General features: G+C 47.0%; 2 protein-coding genes across 4 annotated transcripts in view; both read right to left on the bottom strand.

Annotated features, from left to right (window-relative positions):
- The window catches only part of MTX2 (metaxin 2), a 33,096-nt gene extending 32,919 nt beyond the window's left edge, over nt 1–177 (bottom strand). Inside the window, exon 1 of the mRNA XM_083841078.1 lies at nt 10–177. Coding sequence (XP_083697204.1) covers nt 10–49 — 40 coding nt within the window. The 5' untranslated portion in view covers nt 50–177. The remainder of the gene's footprint in view (nt 1–9) is intronic.
- A 127-nt stretch (nt 178–304) lies between these two features.
- On the bottom strand, nt 305–16,876 carry LOC310901447 (homeobox protein Hox-D1-like). 3 transcript variants are annotated; one of them, XR_014585813.1, is made up of 3 exons: nt 15,922–16,876; nt 5,996–15,777; nt 305–4,849 (listed from the first exon to the last, which is right to left on the bottom strand). XR_014585813.1 is itself a non-coding variant. In XM_083841010.1 (2 exons), the coding sequence occupies exons 1-2, from the start codon at nt 16,265–16,267 to the stop codon at nt 15,533–15,535; spliced, it is 591 nt and encodes a 196-aa protein (XP_083697136.1). In that variant the 5' UTR covers nt 16,268–16,876; the 3' UTR covers nt 305–15,532. The 3 variants fall into 3 exon arrangements, 1 of the variants encoding a protein (XP_083697136.1); XR_014585814.1 differs by having other exon boundaries at nt 6,264–15,777; XM_083841010.1 differs by having other exon boundaries at nt 305–15,777.

Here is a 16,876-nt window from a genome sequence, read left to right as displayed (position 1 = left end):
GCCCCTCACCGGCCAGCTGGTTCATGAAGGCCTCCGCCACCAGCGACATGGCGCGGCCGCGCTGCGAAAGGCGAGCGGGCCCCGGCAGGCGGAGGGCACGGGCAGGAACTGGGGCCGCGCCGCGGGGCCGACTGCATCCGGGGCCTGCTCCGCCCCGGGCCCGCCTCCCGCCCGCCCGCCCGGGGCGGGGCCCGCGACCGAGCCCGCTCCCCGGGCGGCCGTGCGGGGCCGCTGCCCGCCGAACGCGCCGCGGGCGGGGCCTGGGCGGTGTGGGCCGGGGGGAGGCCGCGGGTCGGGCTGCGGCCTGCGCCCCGCCGGCTGGGGGGAAGAAGGGGAAGTGCCTCGGGGCGCTTCTGGGCCAGAGAGCCTGTGGGAAGTGCGGACGTGCTGTGTAAAAGCACGCGTACCGATAAACAGGTGCAGAGAGAATTTACATGTGGTGTAACGCCAGCACGGGGGCTTGTAGTGTACCTGCAGTGTAACGTCAGAGGTTCCCTAGCCGTCTTCACATGATACTTTGTGGAGCTACACATGCAGCAATAAAACTAAATTACAAACCTTTCAAGATGTGGAAATGCACTAAATCAAACAACCTTAATTCTGTCACTTGAGTTCCTGTTCTGTAGAGGACCAAAAAAACACACAGCTCAGATCTTTCATAGGTGCTCCAGGCCATAAACCACAAATGACACGTTCCCACCAATTCATACGATGGTTGCACAGCTTCTGGTTTCTCTGCAGCCCTGTGATAGCCACACAGAACTTCATGCTTCATAGAAGGCAGGCACAAAATGGTGGAGGACATCTTTGTGTATTGCGATAAGCATTTTCAGTTATACAAATACCAACAAAAGAAGCTCTACTTGTCTCACTATGACTCAACTGCCTTTTCTGAGTATTGTCATTGTACATCATTGAAATAGAATTTTCCTTAAAGTGTTTAGTGGGTAGAGGATAGAAACTTAGAAAGACATACGAGCAAAGTGGTGTTTTGGGACTTATGTCTTGATCTCCTTAGTTAATCCAGTCTGAGGAAAAATTTCTTCGAATTCGCATCCAATTGAAATGTTATCTGAGACACAACTGCATACTTAGCCGCGGTGTAATAATTCTCTTCACTTGGAAATATAATCACAAGGGGAGTGAAAACACAACTGCAATCTGTCAAATGGTAGCAAGAAATGCTGGCCAATATCATGATAGATGAGAATATTTATCCTAATTCTGAGTATTGTGGTGGATTCTTGGGTTGACTATTGCCCACATCTCTATCCAGTAAACAGTAGTAAAGCGTATGCTTGGGGAGCAATGACATTTGTTGTTTAACTCATGGCAGATGCCAAATCCTTCAGCAGTATAAACATGGCTTAATTCTGAAATATCGCAGACATTTCAGATTTGTACTAGTAGAAAAATACATGGAAGGATAATTGCAGATGCTTTGCAGCTCTTTGTGATATATTATGTGTACACAGCTTTGATTATGATCCTATGGAGAGGAGTGAGGGCAAGGGTACACTGGACCGGTAGAACAACATCAAAGGACCTTTAAACATGCTCTGGATCAGACAAGTCCCCAGTCACAGGCACTCTCTACTATTCATGGAAAGTCAGCTTAGCTAGCTTGCTTCACATGACATGTAGAGGCAACATCTAAGGAGCTGAAAGGTGTGAGTTCAGGCTATTCCACATTTTTTGGATGAAAGGATCACAGTGTTTTTCGTTTTTAAATTCAGTGTAGAAAGAGCTACTGGGAATGCTGTAACCAGCCCTACGATCTGCCAAGAAAGGCAACTCAATCCATCTTCAGTTCCTCTGGCACTCAAGTTTTATGGAGCTACAACACACATGAGGATTTAATCCCAATAGTTCTCTGGAGATAACGGAAATGACTAAATATGGTTTAGAGCCTGAAAGTAGAAAAAAGGTTAACCTCTAACTGCCTGAACATGCCACACTAATTGCAAGTTAGAATTCTTCCCTGAAATGAACAAGAACAAAGATGTTAGATATGGCTGTACATCCCTGGAGTGTGTATCAGTTGGACCGTTAATTTTTTGACCTTTAAAACAAATGAGCAAAGAGGAGAGGCAACGTGAGCATAAAACAATCTGAATTTGACAGAAGGCTGTTCCAACAATCACAAGTGCTTTCTTTATGGATCATACCAAATATGTTCTTTTCAACGTACTGGATGAAAATGCTTCCTGAATTGTCTTGTGGACATTAAGTTATAACTAAAGGAACTCAGTTAAGGGTATAGCTGCCTTTTCTTCATCCCAAGTTAAGATTCCATATGCAAGACAAACTTTGCATTTTGAGATGTACATCTTGCCTTTAAGGCACCATTAATTTCTTAGTCTTAATTGGATAGAAGTCTTTCTTAGTCTTTGGATATAAAGACTATCCAAAGTTTAGAAAAATGCTGTAACATTAAATCATGAATCCAATATGCAGGTTGCAGAGAAGGTAATGGAGATGTGAAAGACTTAGTTATACTTTAAGAATACCTCATTTTATCAAATAGACTTATTGTACTGGAAAGGACAGATAACACAATGATATGTTTCAGTCTAGGTAGGGTAAGATTTTAAGTCTTGTTTGCTGGTACATACCAGAAGATATCTGTGAAACGAATACAGGACGGTATTAATGTTTGCAAAGTACTTGAAATTCTCTGACAATTAGTATTTAATTACTCAACATTGTTACTAAAAATAAATTCCACTTCACATGGGAGTGGAAGAGTGCTATTACAGCAGTAACAAAAGCAGAAGAAAATATACTGGGACATGGACTGAGGCAAATATACAGGGACAACGGACTGAAGATTGAAATCAATGATATGAAAGAGGACTGATTATTTTAAAATGTTGATGAAAGCCACATTTCTAGTTAAAGTTGTAAATTGAATAGCACCAAAATTACAGAAACTGAGCAGCCTTGAGAAGTTGAATGGCTTGTATTAAGAAATTACAAGTCTAAATTAAGCTTAAATTAAGTACTATCAGTACTGAGAAGGCCAAAAACAAGATGGTGCAAAAGTTGCCCTGGTAAGACTGAGTGTGAACGAGGTATGAGCTAGGCCAAATGCAAGTTAGCACCTAACCAGAAAGGAAGGTTTCTCTGTAGAGCTCAGTTTGGTACAAACAGCTCATCTCCAGAAATGGAGATGGATGATGCAAACTAACTCGTAGAAGAGAATTACAGAAAGAATCCAGCAGGTATTGACAAATATATATCAAGAAAAATACACCAACAAATCCAAACAAGTAGCCAAAATAGGAAGAAAACTGCTGTGAATGGAGCATGCTCTGTGCCTTCAAAGTGTGGCAGGACAGAAGTGTTCAGGCTTCCTTCCCTGGGACTGAAGATCGGGGTGGTGTTTCTTGTTTCTGTATTAACTGTCCTCCTCCCTGCTCCCACTGAAAGGACCGTGAATGCAGAGTATTATAGGAAATGCACCAGGGAGATATCTAGTGATGATAGGTGTTAGAAATGAAGCTGATTCCATCACCACATTTACCTCTCTATTCAACACGCCTCTCTCCTCCCCCTTGCCCTTTGAGGAAGGGAATCGCTCCTGCTGAGCCTGGCTTCCTGCAGGGCCTGCATGCAAATTGTTTCTTCAGCTGGCCACATGATTCACAAGCTTCTTTCTGGTAATTCTTGCTTCATACCATGGAAAGCTTCCCAGCTTTCACAGATTTTAAAGGCATAACAGCAGATCCCAAGGAGCTAGTCCCTCTCATTTCGATACTGAGAGAAGAATGCATTTTAAGATAGAATTTCAAGGGAAAGCAAAGGGCAGAATTAGACTATCCATGGGGCTTTTTATTCCGGAAGCTCAAATGGAGCAGCTATAGCAGAACCATTACCCCTTACTAAGGGTCTCACCTTACATAGGCGTGCCCAGAAAATGAAGCACAGTTTTCTCATAGCTCACCTCTCCACATGGGCTGCCTTTACCAGGTAAATTGTTAATTGCTAGGGTTGAACTGTCCACCAGGGAAGCAGGACTAGGTCATATATATGGATATATATGCTCAATTTAAAATTGATTAAATTTGAATAAAGATTAATCTACTACCTAGAAAATCCCAAGACTGTTCTTATTAGTTTCCTTAATATTATTTGGGCAATTTGTAACACACATATTTAATTTGCATTGCTTTTCTGTTCCGTGTTAATATTTAATAAAATGCACAGCACCGCTATCAATAGCACATACCAATAGCTGCAGTTGTAAATATCAGCTTTGCAGATGGCATTGAGTTGTTAGGAATATTTTTGCAGGAGGAATTGGGAGATAACAATTAAAGACTTTGGTCTTTTGCTTTAAGGTGTTTAGATTTTAACACATCCACTATTGCTGGCCATACAACTTAAAGTGTAGCTGGCAGCTGCATGATGGGACATAAGATTGAGCAAATCCCCAGAGAGGGCAGGAGTTTGAGTTTCTCCAGACTTGAGTTCTGCTCAGTTTCACGTGTGCGGTTCCCAAGTTCATGAAACACATCATAGGGTAAGTCCGATTGAACATGGACACAATGGTATTGTGTGCCAAACACCAACAGCAAGCATTCCTCTTCAGAGCACTGTAGAGGTGGTGGTGGATACTGCAGAGCTGTTCTGTGCTGCTGAGCGACCTTTCTTCATCCCAAGACAACCGCCTCAGGCCACATGCTGCTTGACAGACCCCTTCAGAGCACTTTCTCAGCACACAACTGGGGAGCTCTGCCCAAACTGCTGCTCTCCATTTCCATGGAGCAGGTCTCTAACAACTCAGGCCTTTCCAAAACACAGGAGGAGTGCTGACAGTTGTAGATTCAATTAAGAATGGTTCTTTCTGAAAGAGAATTGTGCAGAAATTTCACTGGTGAGTGAAATCTCTGAAACAGACTGCTTGTGTGGTACGGCTGGTGTTTGAGAATAGGCCAAGTGGTAGTGAGGGATTTGTCTCATTTAGAGGCAGCAAACAAACCAGTACTGAAATGCCTTCTCCTCGCCTGGCCTGCTGCCAGGCTGCCCCTCTGGTGTAACTTAGGGCATCCTGCGGGCTGCTCTGAATTATGCTGCCTGTCAGTGTCTTTAAAAAGCTATTATGGCTGCTGGGAATCTCTGCAATGAAGGAAGACTCAAGCATGTCCTCCCTGCCAACACATCCAGTGCCAGGCAGCAGCAGGAGGGTGTTTCTAGCACAACTTCATGCCAGAGGTTCTCCATGCACTAAGCAGCCTGGCAGAGCATACGGAGAAACAGAAACAGATGGATCCAGACTAACGTGATCAAATAGATCTCACAGGGTATTCGGTATACTTTTAATGCAAGTATCTGCCTGTCAATTGTTTCACACAATCCACTGTTTTTCAGTATGAGGAGTGGTGCCAAAATCACCCAAGTACAAGTCAAATTCCACGTTTTTCAGTCACACAACGTCCTGAGATCTTACTCACAGGGGTAAAGGAGGTATTGCTCTATGTGGGAGCGCAAAGGCAAACCTGAGGCCTAGCTTTGATCTCCACATCTTCTGTGTATTTGTTTGGGAAGCTGACATGCATGTCTTGTAGTAGCATTCATGACTAAGCAGGGAATAAAGGTGTTCCTGTGAAAGTTCAGCTGTATTTTACAATAAACTTCACATTATGAATATTAGCTGCATGTTGGTCACAGTATTCCCTTGTTTTTATCACCAGGCAAATATAAATTTTGGTCTAATAGTTGTGCAAATAGAATAAGGTACAACTTCCAAGAACATACTTCTATAAAAATTCAGTAGTCAGAGTATTAACACTAACCACTTTGCACTTATGGAAGACACCGCACACTTAATTGACAAATCAATTAATGCTGATGCATTTCCAGCAACCCACATGAGGACAGAAAGTTTTCGTAGAGTTTTAAGATGTACAAAAATAGCATTTCTGAAAGCAAACGGGATCTCAAACTGCGTATGAAAGCCATTAGATGAATCATTTTCTCCTCCCTTTCTCACCTCCTTTCTTGCCTTCTTTTATTCAGCGGGGTCAGATTTTCAGGGGTGCCAAGTCTATTTTAGCACATCTGTCATCCTCACAGCTGCACTGAGCAAGCATCAAAGCAGTTGTGCAGAAATCCTCGCGTCACTTTTTTCCTTACTGGAGGCATCATCAGCCCCCAGGCTTCTGCACATTGCTGTCATTCACAGCAGCTGCTGAGGAAATTTTCCCTGTGCTGAGAAACAGATAGATCTTGAAGTTAGGTCTTGATCTTCCCAGCTTTACCTGAGCCTCCATTTGGGGGCTGCCCGCAGGTGGTGTCAGGGCACAGCAAGGGTTGGCAGGGCAGAGCCTCTACAGCAGGCCCAGCCCAGGGCATCAGTCACTTCCATGGGGACAGGGACGTCAACCCATAGATGAGGGCACAGCCAAGCATAAGCTTTACCTAGGTAAAGAGGGATGTTGCCCTTGTCTGAGCTTTAAATAGGTGTCCTGGGCCATTGGGCAGGGTGTGGTGAGGGCCCCAGGTGGGGCTTGTCGGGCCCATCAGTGTACACAGGGCCTTGGTAGGGCCTCAGCAGCACATGGAGCACATTTCTCCATGCAAGTGGTGGATTCAGAGCAATAGATCCACGTAGCTGGTGTTATATGGGACCAGGTTTGGGCTCTTAAACAAGAACTCCAATAAGAGAGGTCTGCAAGCAGGAGCTCCCAGCAGGGAGACAGCAGCTTCAGCTGGACTTTCCCTGCACATGCTCTCACGTGGTCAGCGCTGCTTTCCTCCACCTTCCCTGCCATGCTGACTCTACCTTTGGCTGCCTTGGGTCGAACCTGTGATAACAGACTGCTTCCATTCTTGACCATCTTTTTTTAATCCCTAATTGATCAGACACAAAATATATGTATATTTAGGCATGGATCATGGTTGCATCACCAAAACTGCAGGAACGTCAAAGTAGCAATCACGGCTCCAGCTGGTGGTAGCAATGGCTCTAAAGGTTCATCCTCATACTTGTATAGCTCATACTGCAGCAAAATCCTGAACCGTCTAGCCAATGAAAGTCGGAATAATTGTTCACAGTTTGACTGTAGGCACTTGTTAGGCAAGTCTTCTCAAACTCTAAAGATGTTATCTGGAAAACTAAAGGGCTGTAATTGAGCTCAGTTTCTGGACAAGTGTGGTAAATTCTGAGGAGGTTTATTAATTCATCAAAGCTCCTTGTGAGAGGATCTGAATCCTTCTCTGGAGGCTAGCATAGAAAGAATCAACTTTCTTCTTTTTCCTGTAGAAATGATCACAACAGCCTCCCCTGCATGGAGGGAAGAGGCAGCTATAATGAATTATTTATCCGTAGCACACTATAAGAGGGATGTACTGTGATTAATTGTAGAGCTGGGCAGGAAATGGTTTCCTTCTCCCAAAAGATTTTTGAGATTAGAAATGTGTCGCTGTTTCACACTGGGATAAAACCAAAACCCCTTCAAAAGATCTTAGAAATAGAAGACAGAAAGCAAGACCCACCTACAAAAAAAAAAAAAAAAATCATCAGTCCTATGTGTACAACTCTCTTGCAAAAGAAAACTCTGACAAATTTATAACATCGGAGATGAGAGTTTGCTGTGAGATTCCAGGAGTCCTAACCATCCCACTCTACCTGCGTAGCCCTGGGGAGTGCTCTAGTGAGGAGGTTTCCTGGCTGAGGGCTCTGCACAAAGCAACACACTGGAGCAGGGAAACAAACACCTCTGATCTCATGTGAGCACTCTCACTGCTGAGTCAGGATGGGACACAGCTCACAGCTTCTCATGCAGGAGGCACTGTATGACTCACTGCTGCAGAAGAGTAGAGAACTTGGCCCAATTACTCAGTCCTCAGAGAGCAATCTGTTGTTTGTACGGACCTTTCTGTTTTTACAGAAAAATGCTACAGAGCTGAGTCATATTTTATTAACCTGTTTGCCTCTAGATGTGAAATCTCCTTTTCTTTAAAAAGCTTACAGGGAAGTGAATTTTTATTTTTCTGAATCATTCCCCCTGTATGCCTCATAAATAAGAAGCTTTTCTCTAGATTTTTTTTCAACACTTCCAGTTTAAACATGTAGCCTGGCCATACAGGAGCGTCCTGGTGTATTTCTGAGGGAGGCTGAAAATTGATTCACTACATATGATGTAACAGAAACTTCAGAAGTTGAATCTACTCCACTTACAGACACTGTCTTTTTCCATAAAGGGAATAAGAAAAGCTTTGCCTTACCTTCATTATGGCTGTAGAAGTTCTTACTTGTCATCGTTTCTCCCCAGGGTACAACAGTGGTAAAGAAAAAAACGATGATGACTGAAATGACTTGAATGTATACACATTAAAAACATATGGTCGTCTAATTGTGGGTATGAGCTGGTGAGGCTGGATACCTCCAGAGATCAGATAGATTCTTTTTCTGGCACCAGTAGAAGGATGTGAGAAAAGCACCAGGCATCTCCTTTGGTCCTTTTTGAGACAAGCAGAGAAATAAAAAGTGTATGCTGTGTGAGCAAACATTGCTCACTTAGCAGTGCAGCAGTGATTTCAGAATGTTTTGCAAAGAATATGCACTTTGAAGCTTTTTTAACACTGGGACATGAAAATGGAATGTCTCATTCAGAAGCGTTTTGAGCCACATGTGCCAGATTCAGTTTCCACAAACGTGCAAAAAGCAGAGGCTAGCTAAACTCCAGTCCAGCTACCAGCCACATGTAAGTGTGACATCCCCAATTCATTATCTCCTCTTAATTCCCCAAAGGCTGGCAAAAGTTACAAGGCTAATGTTGTTAGAATCTGAAGTCTTCTTAGTCAGATGCTCAAAATCAAATTTGTTTAGTAAAATGAATACCTGGGCTTGCCAATATATCTCAGCTCTGGTGCAGGAGACTTACACTGATGGGTCAGATGGTCAGTCAGCCTGCACTATCAGCATAGCTGTAGTCTGGAAACAGCATGAGAATGCGTGAGTGATGATCTCTCTGCAGCGTGGGGTATCAATTATAATGCTGACCATGCAGTCTTCCTCTAGGAGGCTCAACTACAAAGTTGTCATCATCATGATGTTATGTGCAGAGGAACAGAATGACATTTCAGACATTTCTTCCTTCCTCTGGCAGTGCTATCAAGATGCACAGTCAGTATGTCACGCCAGAGCTTCCACTCCTGTCTCAAGCTCCCTGAGCCCATCTCCAAGTGGAGCCTCATGATATTCAAAAATCAGAGCTATGCATGGTGGAAAGTCAGAACACTTTCACAGTTTCTCCTATAAGGACCCCGTTACTATCATTAGGGTGGTGGTATTCACTTTGGGCTTGTCCAGGCTGCAGAACAAATGCCATAGCCCTGTGCATCAATTTTCCCACAGTAAAACCTAGGTAAAGAACAAATGGTCTTTAAAACTGGATAGATTTTTTATTTATTTATTTTTTTATATAACCGTAACATTTGGCTAGTTCAGTACTAGGTCCCCACCCAGCATGGTGTATCGCCATCTGCATTTGTCTATGAGCTAGCAAATGCCCTGTAGTCATTCTAAAGTAGAAATTTGCTTTCAGAGACAATGAAGAAAAGTCTTCCAGAGCTCTGATCACTGGCTTGGTCACAGGGCCTCTTCCCTGAAAGACAGTTCAGGTTATGTGGATGGGGGGACCCCCTCTCCACAGGGCTGGTGCACCATCTTAAAAGCAGAGCACATTTTGATGCAGCCCCAAGTGTGCAGTCTCGGGTTATCATGACTGTAGAAGTAGGCAGTTTCAGTTCTGGGTTCATTTGTGCTTCGCTCTTCTCCACTTCTTATATGATGGGATTTAGGAAATGAATTGCAGGCTGGTGGTGACTGCAGATGTGGATGTCCCAGCCTGGATCTGACCACTGCTGACAAAATCCAGACATACCATCACCTTTTTATTAAATCCAACAGACTTTATATTTAGGAAAAATCTTCAGAAGAACAGGGCAGAGCTGTGCTCTTCCAGTTCGCTTTTGAAAGCACAACCATCTACCTCTGGGGTAGGTGAGATCACAGATGACGCAGCAGCACTGTGGATGATACTGACAACATACAGACAGGGTATTTTTGTTTCTGTTTTCACATTTATGATTAGCCCCAGAGTTGTGATGATCCTTTTCTCATGTCTCTCTTGCTATAACAATTCACACGTGTAAAGTCTCAAATCATATTACCAAATCAATTTGATTTGGTACTATTTCTGAAAAGCAACCAGAAGCACCAGGTGGTCCATTTCTTGAGTGAGACGTGACATTAAGGGTGTTCAACAGTCCTGTACCTTTTTTTTTTTTGTTTGAACTGGCTGCCTGGTCACATTAAAGTGAAAGTTGCAGTGCTGGTTACAATTATAAAATTTTACAAAATCTTGGACTTACTGTAGAGCATCGCCACATTGTATGCACATGTTTTGGGGTCTAGTTTCTCCAGCATGAGGAAATAGGTGCGATAACCCATTGACATCACTTACCACACATTTACTCAGATGAATTATTAAATAGATAGATAGATGGGGTTTATTGACAGGCTTTTAACACTGTTGGATAATTGTCTTTGGATTTGATGCGCTCAGGTGTTGGAGAAAATGTCTCCATACATAAATGGTATAATTTATAAATCCATAAATGTGTGGGTTTTAAAAATAGTTATTCCAATATCTATGCCTAACATACGGATTTGATATGAGTGAGTGCCAGGAATAAAAGCTGTGTCCATTATCTGAACAGTAACTGGGCAAAATCTGATCTTCAGTAGCCATTAAAAAATTTAGTGAGATTTTTATCTATTTTCAAGTACCACTCTAAACTTTATTGTCTTTAATCTAGTTTACTTGTTAAAGGAACATAAAAAGGGACATTAGGAATGCAGATTTAGTGTCTCACAACAGTCAAGATGAAGAGTAATGGCTGGGAAGCCTTAGCTCTCAGGTTCTACTCCTATACTAATGTCACAAAAATCATATTACTGGGACACAGACATCTTTCATAGGCTGTAGAGGCAAAATGAATGGCTCCTTTTGCCGAGCAGAAGCAGCTCTCCTGATCCACTGAATTCTCACCCAGCTGTAATTTTATGCACAGCCAGAGCAGCACCGATCAATCCATTGCAAAGGCTTTTGCTCTCCGCAGAGCTGGGCAGGGGTGTGAGCACCCCAGTGCGGTGTATCCCCGTTTTCTGATGGGATGGGGGTCTCAATGTAAGGCCAGGGACCAGACAATTTGAGTACAGTTGTCTTAGTATTTTCATAAGGTATAGTATGCCATCCTGGCTAAAAATGCCCTGGTCTCCAGAAAAAAAAAAAAAAGAGAAATTTATTTTATTGTTTGCAACATTATGCTCTCTGATGAAGGGTAATTAAAAGACTTGTTTTCCAGGTGGTGGGAAGTCTGATAGATTGATATATTAGTTCATGTATTTGTTTACTTACACAGTTGTTTTTCAATCTGTTTATCACCAGGGGCTGTTGTCATTTGCAAAAACGAGAACACAAGAAAAAAAAATGTTTATGGAAAGCTCTTTTGTGGGCCCATGGCCTAATTTTTTCAGTGCAGAGGAAATCTTATCCTGTTCACAAATAGCTCTGAGGGCTGTATCTCTATCCAAGATTTTAGCACTCTACACAGGTGTAAATATAGGTCACAGAAGATTCAAATTTTGCCCAGCCGAGGGTTACTTTGCTCTTCTGGCTCAAAACAGCAACTATTTTTTGATAAAAATAAAATACAATAGAACACTGGCTTTAGGAAGTGTATTTTCCTAGATATTGCCCAGAATTAGTATGGGGCCCCTTTATAGGGGTATGTTGGGGGGTGGTTTTGACTAACAGATGTCATTATGATTAGATAACACAGTGGTTACTGACTTGCTTCACCACTCTCTTTCTTTCAGGGGGATTCCTTTTCCTGGCCAAAGGCTCCTAGAGGACATTAGTGTTCAGTGACATTAGGAAAAGCAGTAAAAAATTATGCTTGAGTTTGAGCGAGTCACATATAGAAGTATGTAGCCATATATCACCAAGAGAAGGAGTTTCCCCTAAACTTCAGTCACCTATTAATGCTAAACTGGTAACAATCACATCTTACTTGAGGTTACTCTCCATACCTCTGTCTCCTAGGTCATCGGGGATTTGCAGCCGTTCTCAGGATTTACCGGAATTTAGGCTTATGGAGCAGTACAGGACATATCATAAGTATGATTTATTAGCTGTTAGAGACAAATGGCTGGAACTACAAGGAGGTCTTTCCATTTTGTAACTTTGCCTGCAAAGATTTTTCTTAAAAGAGGTAATAGTCTGGTTTACTCTGTTAATAATCTGTACTGTTTTATGTGTAAGCCACTGTTCCAGGTTTTACCAACAGAGGAAATGGCACACTTTTAAAAGGAGATTAAAATGTGGTGATTGGGTTGCATATTTTTTTTGTTTTCTGGCTTACTGTCGTGTTCTTTGATGCTCAAAATAAACTTGTATATGCAGCTGATACCATAAACCAGAGTAGTTGGTCTGACCCTCAGCAAAGTGTTCCCTGTGCTGTGTTGGCACGTGACCATATACTTTTTCTATTCTGCATGGGCAGCCAGATACCAAAGCCTGCCTGGCTTCTTGCCTGAGCTCAGCTTTCAAAGATGTGCGATGTTCTGTTATCACTTACCCGGCCAAAGGATATCAAATCTATACATTCGCATATACTGCCTATGAACAGTAACTTAACAACTTTTTTATTTTCTTTCTCCTTGGAAGCCTTCCAAATCAATTTTTTTTGTTCTGTTTCAAGCAAAATGGGAATGCATAAACAAAATTTTATTGTTCATATCCCCTTGGTAGCCTGTGGCCCTTTGAGCAATAGTCAGTAGGCAAAAATTAATATAAGACTGAAATAGAATGGTCTTTTTGTGGTTTCTAATGATGTTTGGGGGAAAATAAGGCCAGCAAATAATATTTTCGTAGTTTGTGATAAATTATATGGTGGTGGGTATTTACTGAGGCAAGTCTGGAGGATTTTGTTCTGACTCTGGTGAGAATTACAGCCCATGCTCTTACCTCTATCTCCATAACCTAAAACCTGTTTCCAACTGTTAGGCATCAAACTGAACATGTGTGAGACACAACTCTTGGGATATTAAATGAGTGAATCTTAGACCTTATCTATCATTTATTTGTCTCATGTGTGCACCCATGTATATCGGAGGCATTTTTATTTAATTATTCAGGAATTGGCACATGACTTGCATTATCTCCTTCCTCTGGGTGTCTTGCTGACAGAACAGTACAAAGGAGTAATATCTTCCACAGTAAAAACTGGTTGTGAGGAAGAGAGATGTCATTAAACTGTCCCTGATGTGTGAGCAGAAATTACACTTAATACTAAGTACCAGTTTTTTAAACAGAATATGTTTGTGTTCATACCAGCAAATTTATTCAGACAGCCATAAAAAAGTTGTAAGGTTTCATCTTAATTTGCAAGTAAATCTCTATATATTCAGGCTGTGTCATTTTGACTGATACAGAACTGTGCACTGCTATGAGGCTGGCACATGTATTTCTTTAGTTGGGAAAATATATGGCCTGAAAACATTCTTTGTAAAAGACTTAGTGTGGTCTAATGGCCTGGTCGAGAACCACTGAAATCAATAAGAATCTTTCTTTCTAGTTTGGTAGTGTAGGAGCATGCCACCAGTGTGGAAAAGTTTCCTCTGGCCTGAAGTTGACTAGCACAAATGTCAAAACCATTAAGAAAACAAAAGGCTGACAAACCAGCAACCCCACGGGCATATGACGAATTTGGAGGCAACTGAAAACACAGCTGTTTTCTGAAGTTTGCATGTGAACCATGTGCTCTGAGAAGACAGCTTATTCTGGCTGCATGTATATGAGTATTTTTTGTTTAGAAACAGAATACTAACAGTAGATATGGTGTAAAATGTACCTTAAAAGCAGCTGAAATTAGTTGTTTTGGAGTTGACTTGCTTCTAATGATCAGATTGAAAAAAAAAAAAAGCGATTGATGTGAATTTCCATGAATTGTACCACATCTTGCTTTGTTCTGCTTTGAGTAGCTTCTTATCAAAAAAAAAAAAATAGCTGGCAGAAATATTAGTTCCTATTTTTAATGAATGATCATCCTGCCGTGTAAAAGGTTGTTTGGTGTCACTGCTGCAACAGGAAACTGCACACCATTTCTTTTGGTTGCTGCGGGTTTCATACGAGCAGCTCTGCCTTGGGAATTTTTCCGTGGTAACCTGTGAAGTGCATCAGCTACTTGGAAGGAGCTGTGACCCTGTGTACAAAACAAAAAAGTCCCTGCGTGCATGCACAGCCGCCAGCCGCCAGCTTTATTGTACTTTCCAAGTACAGTGGGGACACGGTGTGTAGGCACAACACGAGGCCCCGCAGCTGTGGGAGGCTGGGGCTGGCTCCCGGCTGGGGACCCCGTGCTCCCAGGCCCCCCTGGATCCCTCTCCCCACGACTTGTTCTTCATCCCGAAGTCCCACAGCCAGATGAAGTCCAAAGCAGAGGGAGAGTCGTCCAAAATTATTTTGTCCCGTGAATCCAGAGGCATCCCTCTGTGCACCGCCACGATGCTCGCCCAGCCACCGGCCAGGTGCTGGAGAAGGGTCCGGGTTCAGCCGCTCTATCCTCTTGGATACCGCTGCTTTACCTCTGGGAAAGGTGAAATCCGGGGAAGCGAGGATCCCTGGTGAATTTTGCGCTTCTGTGGAGCAACCAGTGGCTGTCACTTTCTGAACCGCTGCTCCGAGAGGAAGACACAGGAATCCCCGCGCTCCTTCTGCGCTTTAATCCCTTTTGCATACGGACTTAACGCGGTGCAGTTCTTCACCCGTACGCGACAACCGAGCCCGGGGGAGGCGGGCGGCCAGGAGCTGGGCTCGGGGAGCTGTAGGAGGCCCTGCGCCCTCCCGTCCCGTCCCGCCCCGACCCTGCCCGCCCACCCCAGAGGTGCCCGGAGCTGAGCCGCGGGAGGGCACCGGCCGGGCCCTGCCACCGTGGGCCCCGGGGAAGGAGATAAGGGCACTTGTCCTAAGGGGGCTCCGCGCCACGCTTGGTACCGGCGAGCATCCCTCCCGTCGCCGTGAGGGGAAGCCCTCCCCGCTCTGCCCTGCCCCGTCGGGGCTCCCCCGGCTTCTGCAGGAGCCCTGCCCGAAGCCGTGCGCGCCCACCCGCCGTGCCGCCGCCCCGCGCAGCTCCCTTCCCACGAGATAAACGCAGGAGAGAGAGGGCGGCAGCTCGGGGTCCCCGGTGCTCCCCGCCGCACACCGACGGCCGCCGGCTGGGCCCGGCCGGGGGCTCAGGTCCTGCCCGCCCCCGGCCCGGCCGCGGCGGCCCCGCGGGGCGGCTCCCGTCCGCCTTTCTCGTCCCCTCGCTCCAAGACGGAGCCGAGCAGCGGCGCTTGGGGCCGGCAGCAACTTTCCCTGCCGATGCTCCGCGGTAACGCCGCAGGTAAGCGGCAGTGCAAGCGGGGCCGGCCCGGACGGAGGAGCCGGCCGCAGCCCCGACGTCCCGGCGGGACTCAGGGGGGGCTCCCCGGGGCTGCCCGGGGGGCCGCCAGCGCCTCCCGCTCCCGCTTCTTCTGCTTCATGCGGCGGTTCTGGAACCAGACCTTCACCTGGGCGTCGCGGAGGCGCAGCGAGCGGGCCACCTCGAGGCGGCGGGCCCGCGACAGGTAGCGGCTGAAGTGAAACTCCTTCTCCAGCTCCGTGAGCTGCCGGGTGCTGAAGCTGGTGCGCAGGGGGCAGGCGGGAGGCGCCGCGCCGCCTGCAACGCCGAAAAACACCGCGCTTCAGCGGGGCGGGGGCGGGGGAAGGGATCGGGGCTGGGGGGCGAGGGTCGGGGCAGGAGAGGGGCAGAGGGGAGCAGGGATGGGAGCGGCCCCCGCCCGCGCCCCGCGGCCCCACTCACTTCTCCCGGGCGGGCTCCGCTTCACTCGCATCCACTCGAAGGTGCGGGGGGCCGCCCCGGGAGCCGGGGAGCCGGGGCGGGGACGGGGGCGGCCGAGCTCCGGAGGGGTCGGGCGGCGGATGCCGGGGTCGTCGGGTCGCGGCGGGTCCGCGCAGCCCTCGCCCGGTGTCCCAGCTCCGCGTGGTCTCTCGTAGCCGGGGCCCGGGGCCGCAGTGCACCCCGCGCAGGCGGGCGGCGCGGAGCCGGGCGAGATGCCCGGTGGGGGGAAGGAGCCGGGCCCCCGCCGCGGGCAGGGGGGCACCGGGGCCCCGCGGCACAGCCCGAGTGGGAAGTACCCCAGGTCCATGCCTGCGCGAGCAGCGCCGCTCCGGCACCTGCCCCGCGCCCCGCCGGGGCAATATTGCCCTGATATAGGGCCGGAGCGGGCGGCACGTCCCGCCCCGCGGCCAATGGGAGCCCGCCGGGGGCAGCCCGCACCGGGGGTCCCGGGCGCCGCCGGCTCCCGTGCCCGCTGCCGGCCGCCCGCTTTCGACGCGGGGCTCGGGTGGGCAGCTCGGCCCGGCCTGACCCTGCGGGCCGAGGGACAGCGACAGGGGGTGACGGGGGGGGCACAGGGCCGGGAACCGGCGGGCAGCGCCCCCGGCCCCAGCCCTGCCGGGACCTCGGGACCGGCCGGATCGCCGGAGCCGCCGCTCACTGCGGAGCCGGGATTTCGAGGGGAGCCGGCGCCTTGCCGCCGCCCAGGCTCCTACCCATGTCCCTGCCCCTGCCCCTGCCCCTGTCCCTGTCCCAGGACGGGGCTATCCCAGGACGTCGGGCCCGCGGGCACCCCCGCGCTGTCCGCACCCGGGGGGTGCTGCACCTCCCGGCACTTAATGGTCTCGCTCCATCAGATAAGTGCTCTGCAGGCTCTCAGCAGTGAATCCCCCGGCTCACCACGCTAATGGGCTTTCAT

Source organism: Anser anser, assembly GCF_964211835.1.
Source record: "Anser anser genome assembly, chromosome: 6".
Lineage (NCBI taxonomy): Eukaryota > Metazoa > Chordata > Aves > Anseriformes > Anatidae > Anser > Anser anser.
This window is presented reverse-complemented; position numbering and strand designations above follow the sequence as displayed.

Bases quoted from the DNA above. Each gene is read 5' to 3' on its own strand.
- LOC310901447 (XM_083841010.1), bottom strand. From the start codon at position 16,267: ATGGACCTGGGGTACTTCCCACTCGGGCTGTGCCGCGGGGCCCCGGTG. The intron at 15,778-15,921 runs GTGAGTGGGGCC...TCGGCGTTGCAG, and splicing joins GCGGAGCCCGCCCGGGAGAA to GCGGCGCGGCGCCTCCCGCC.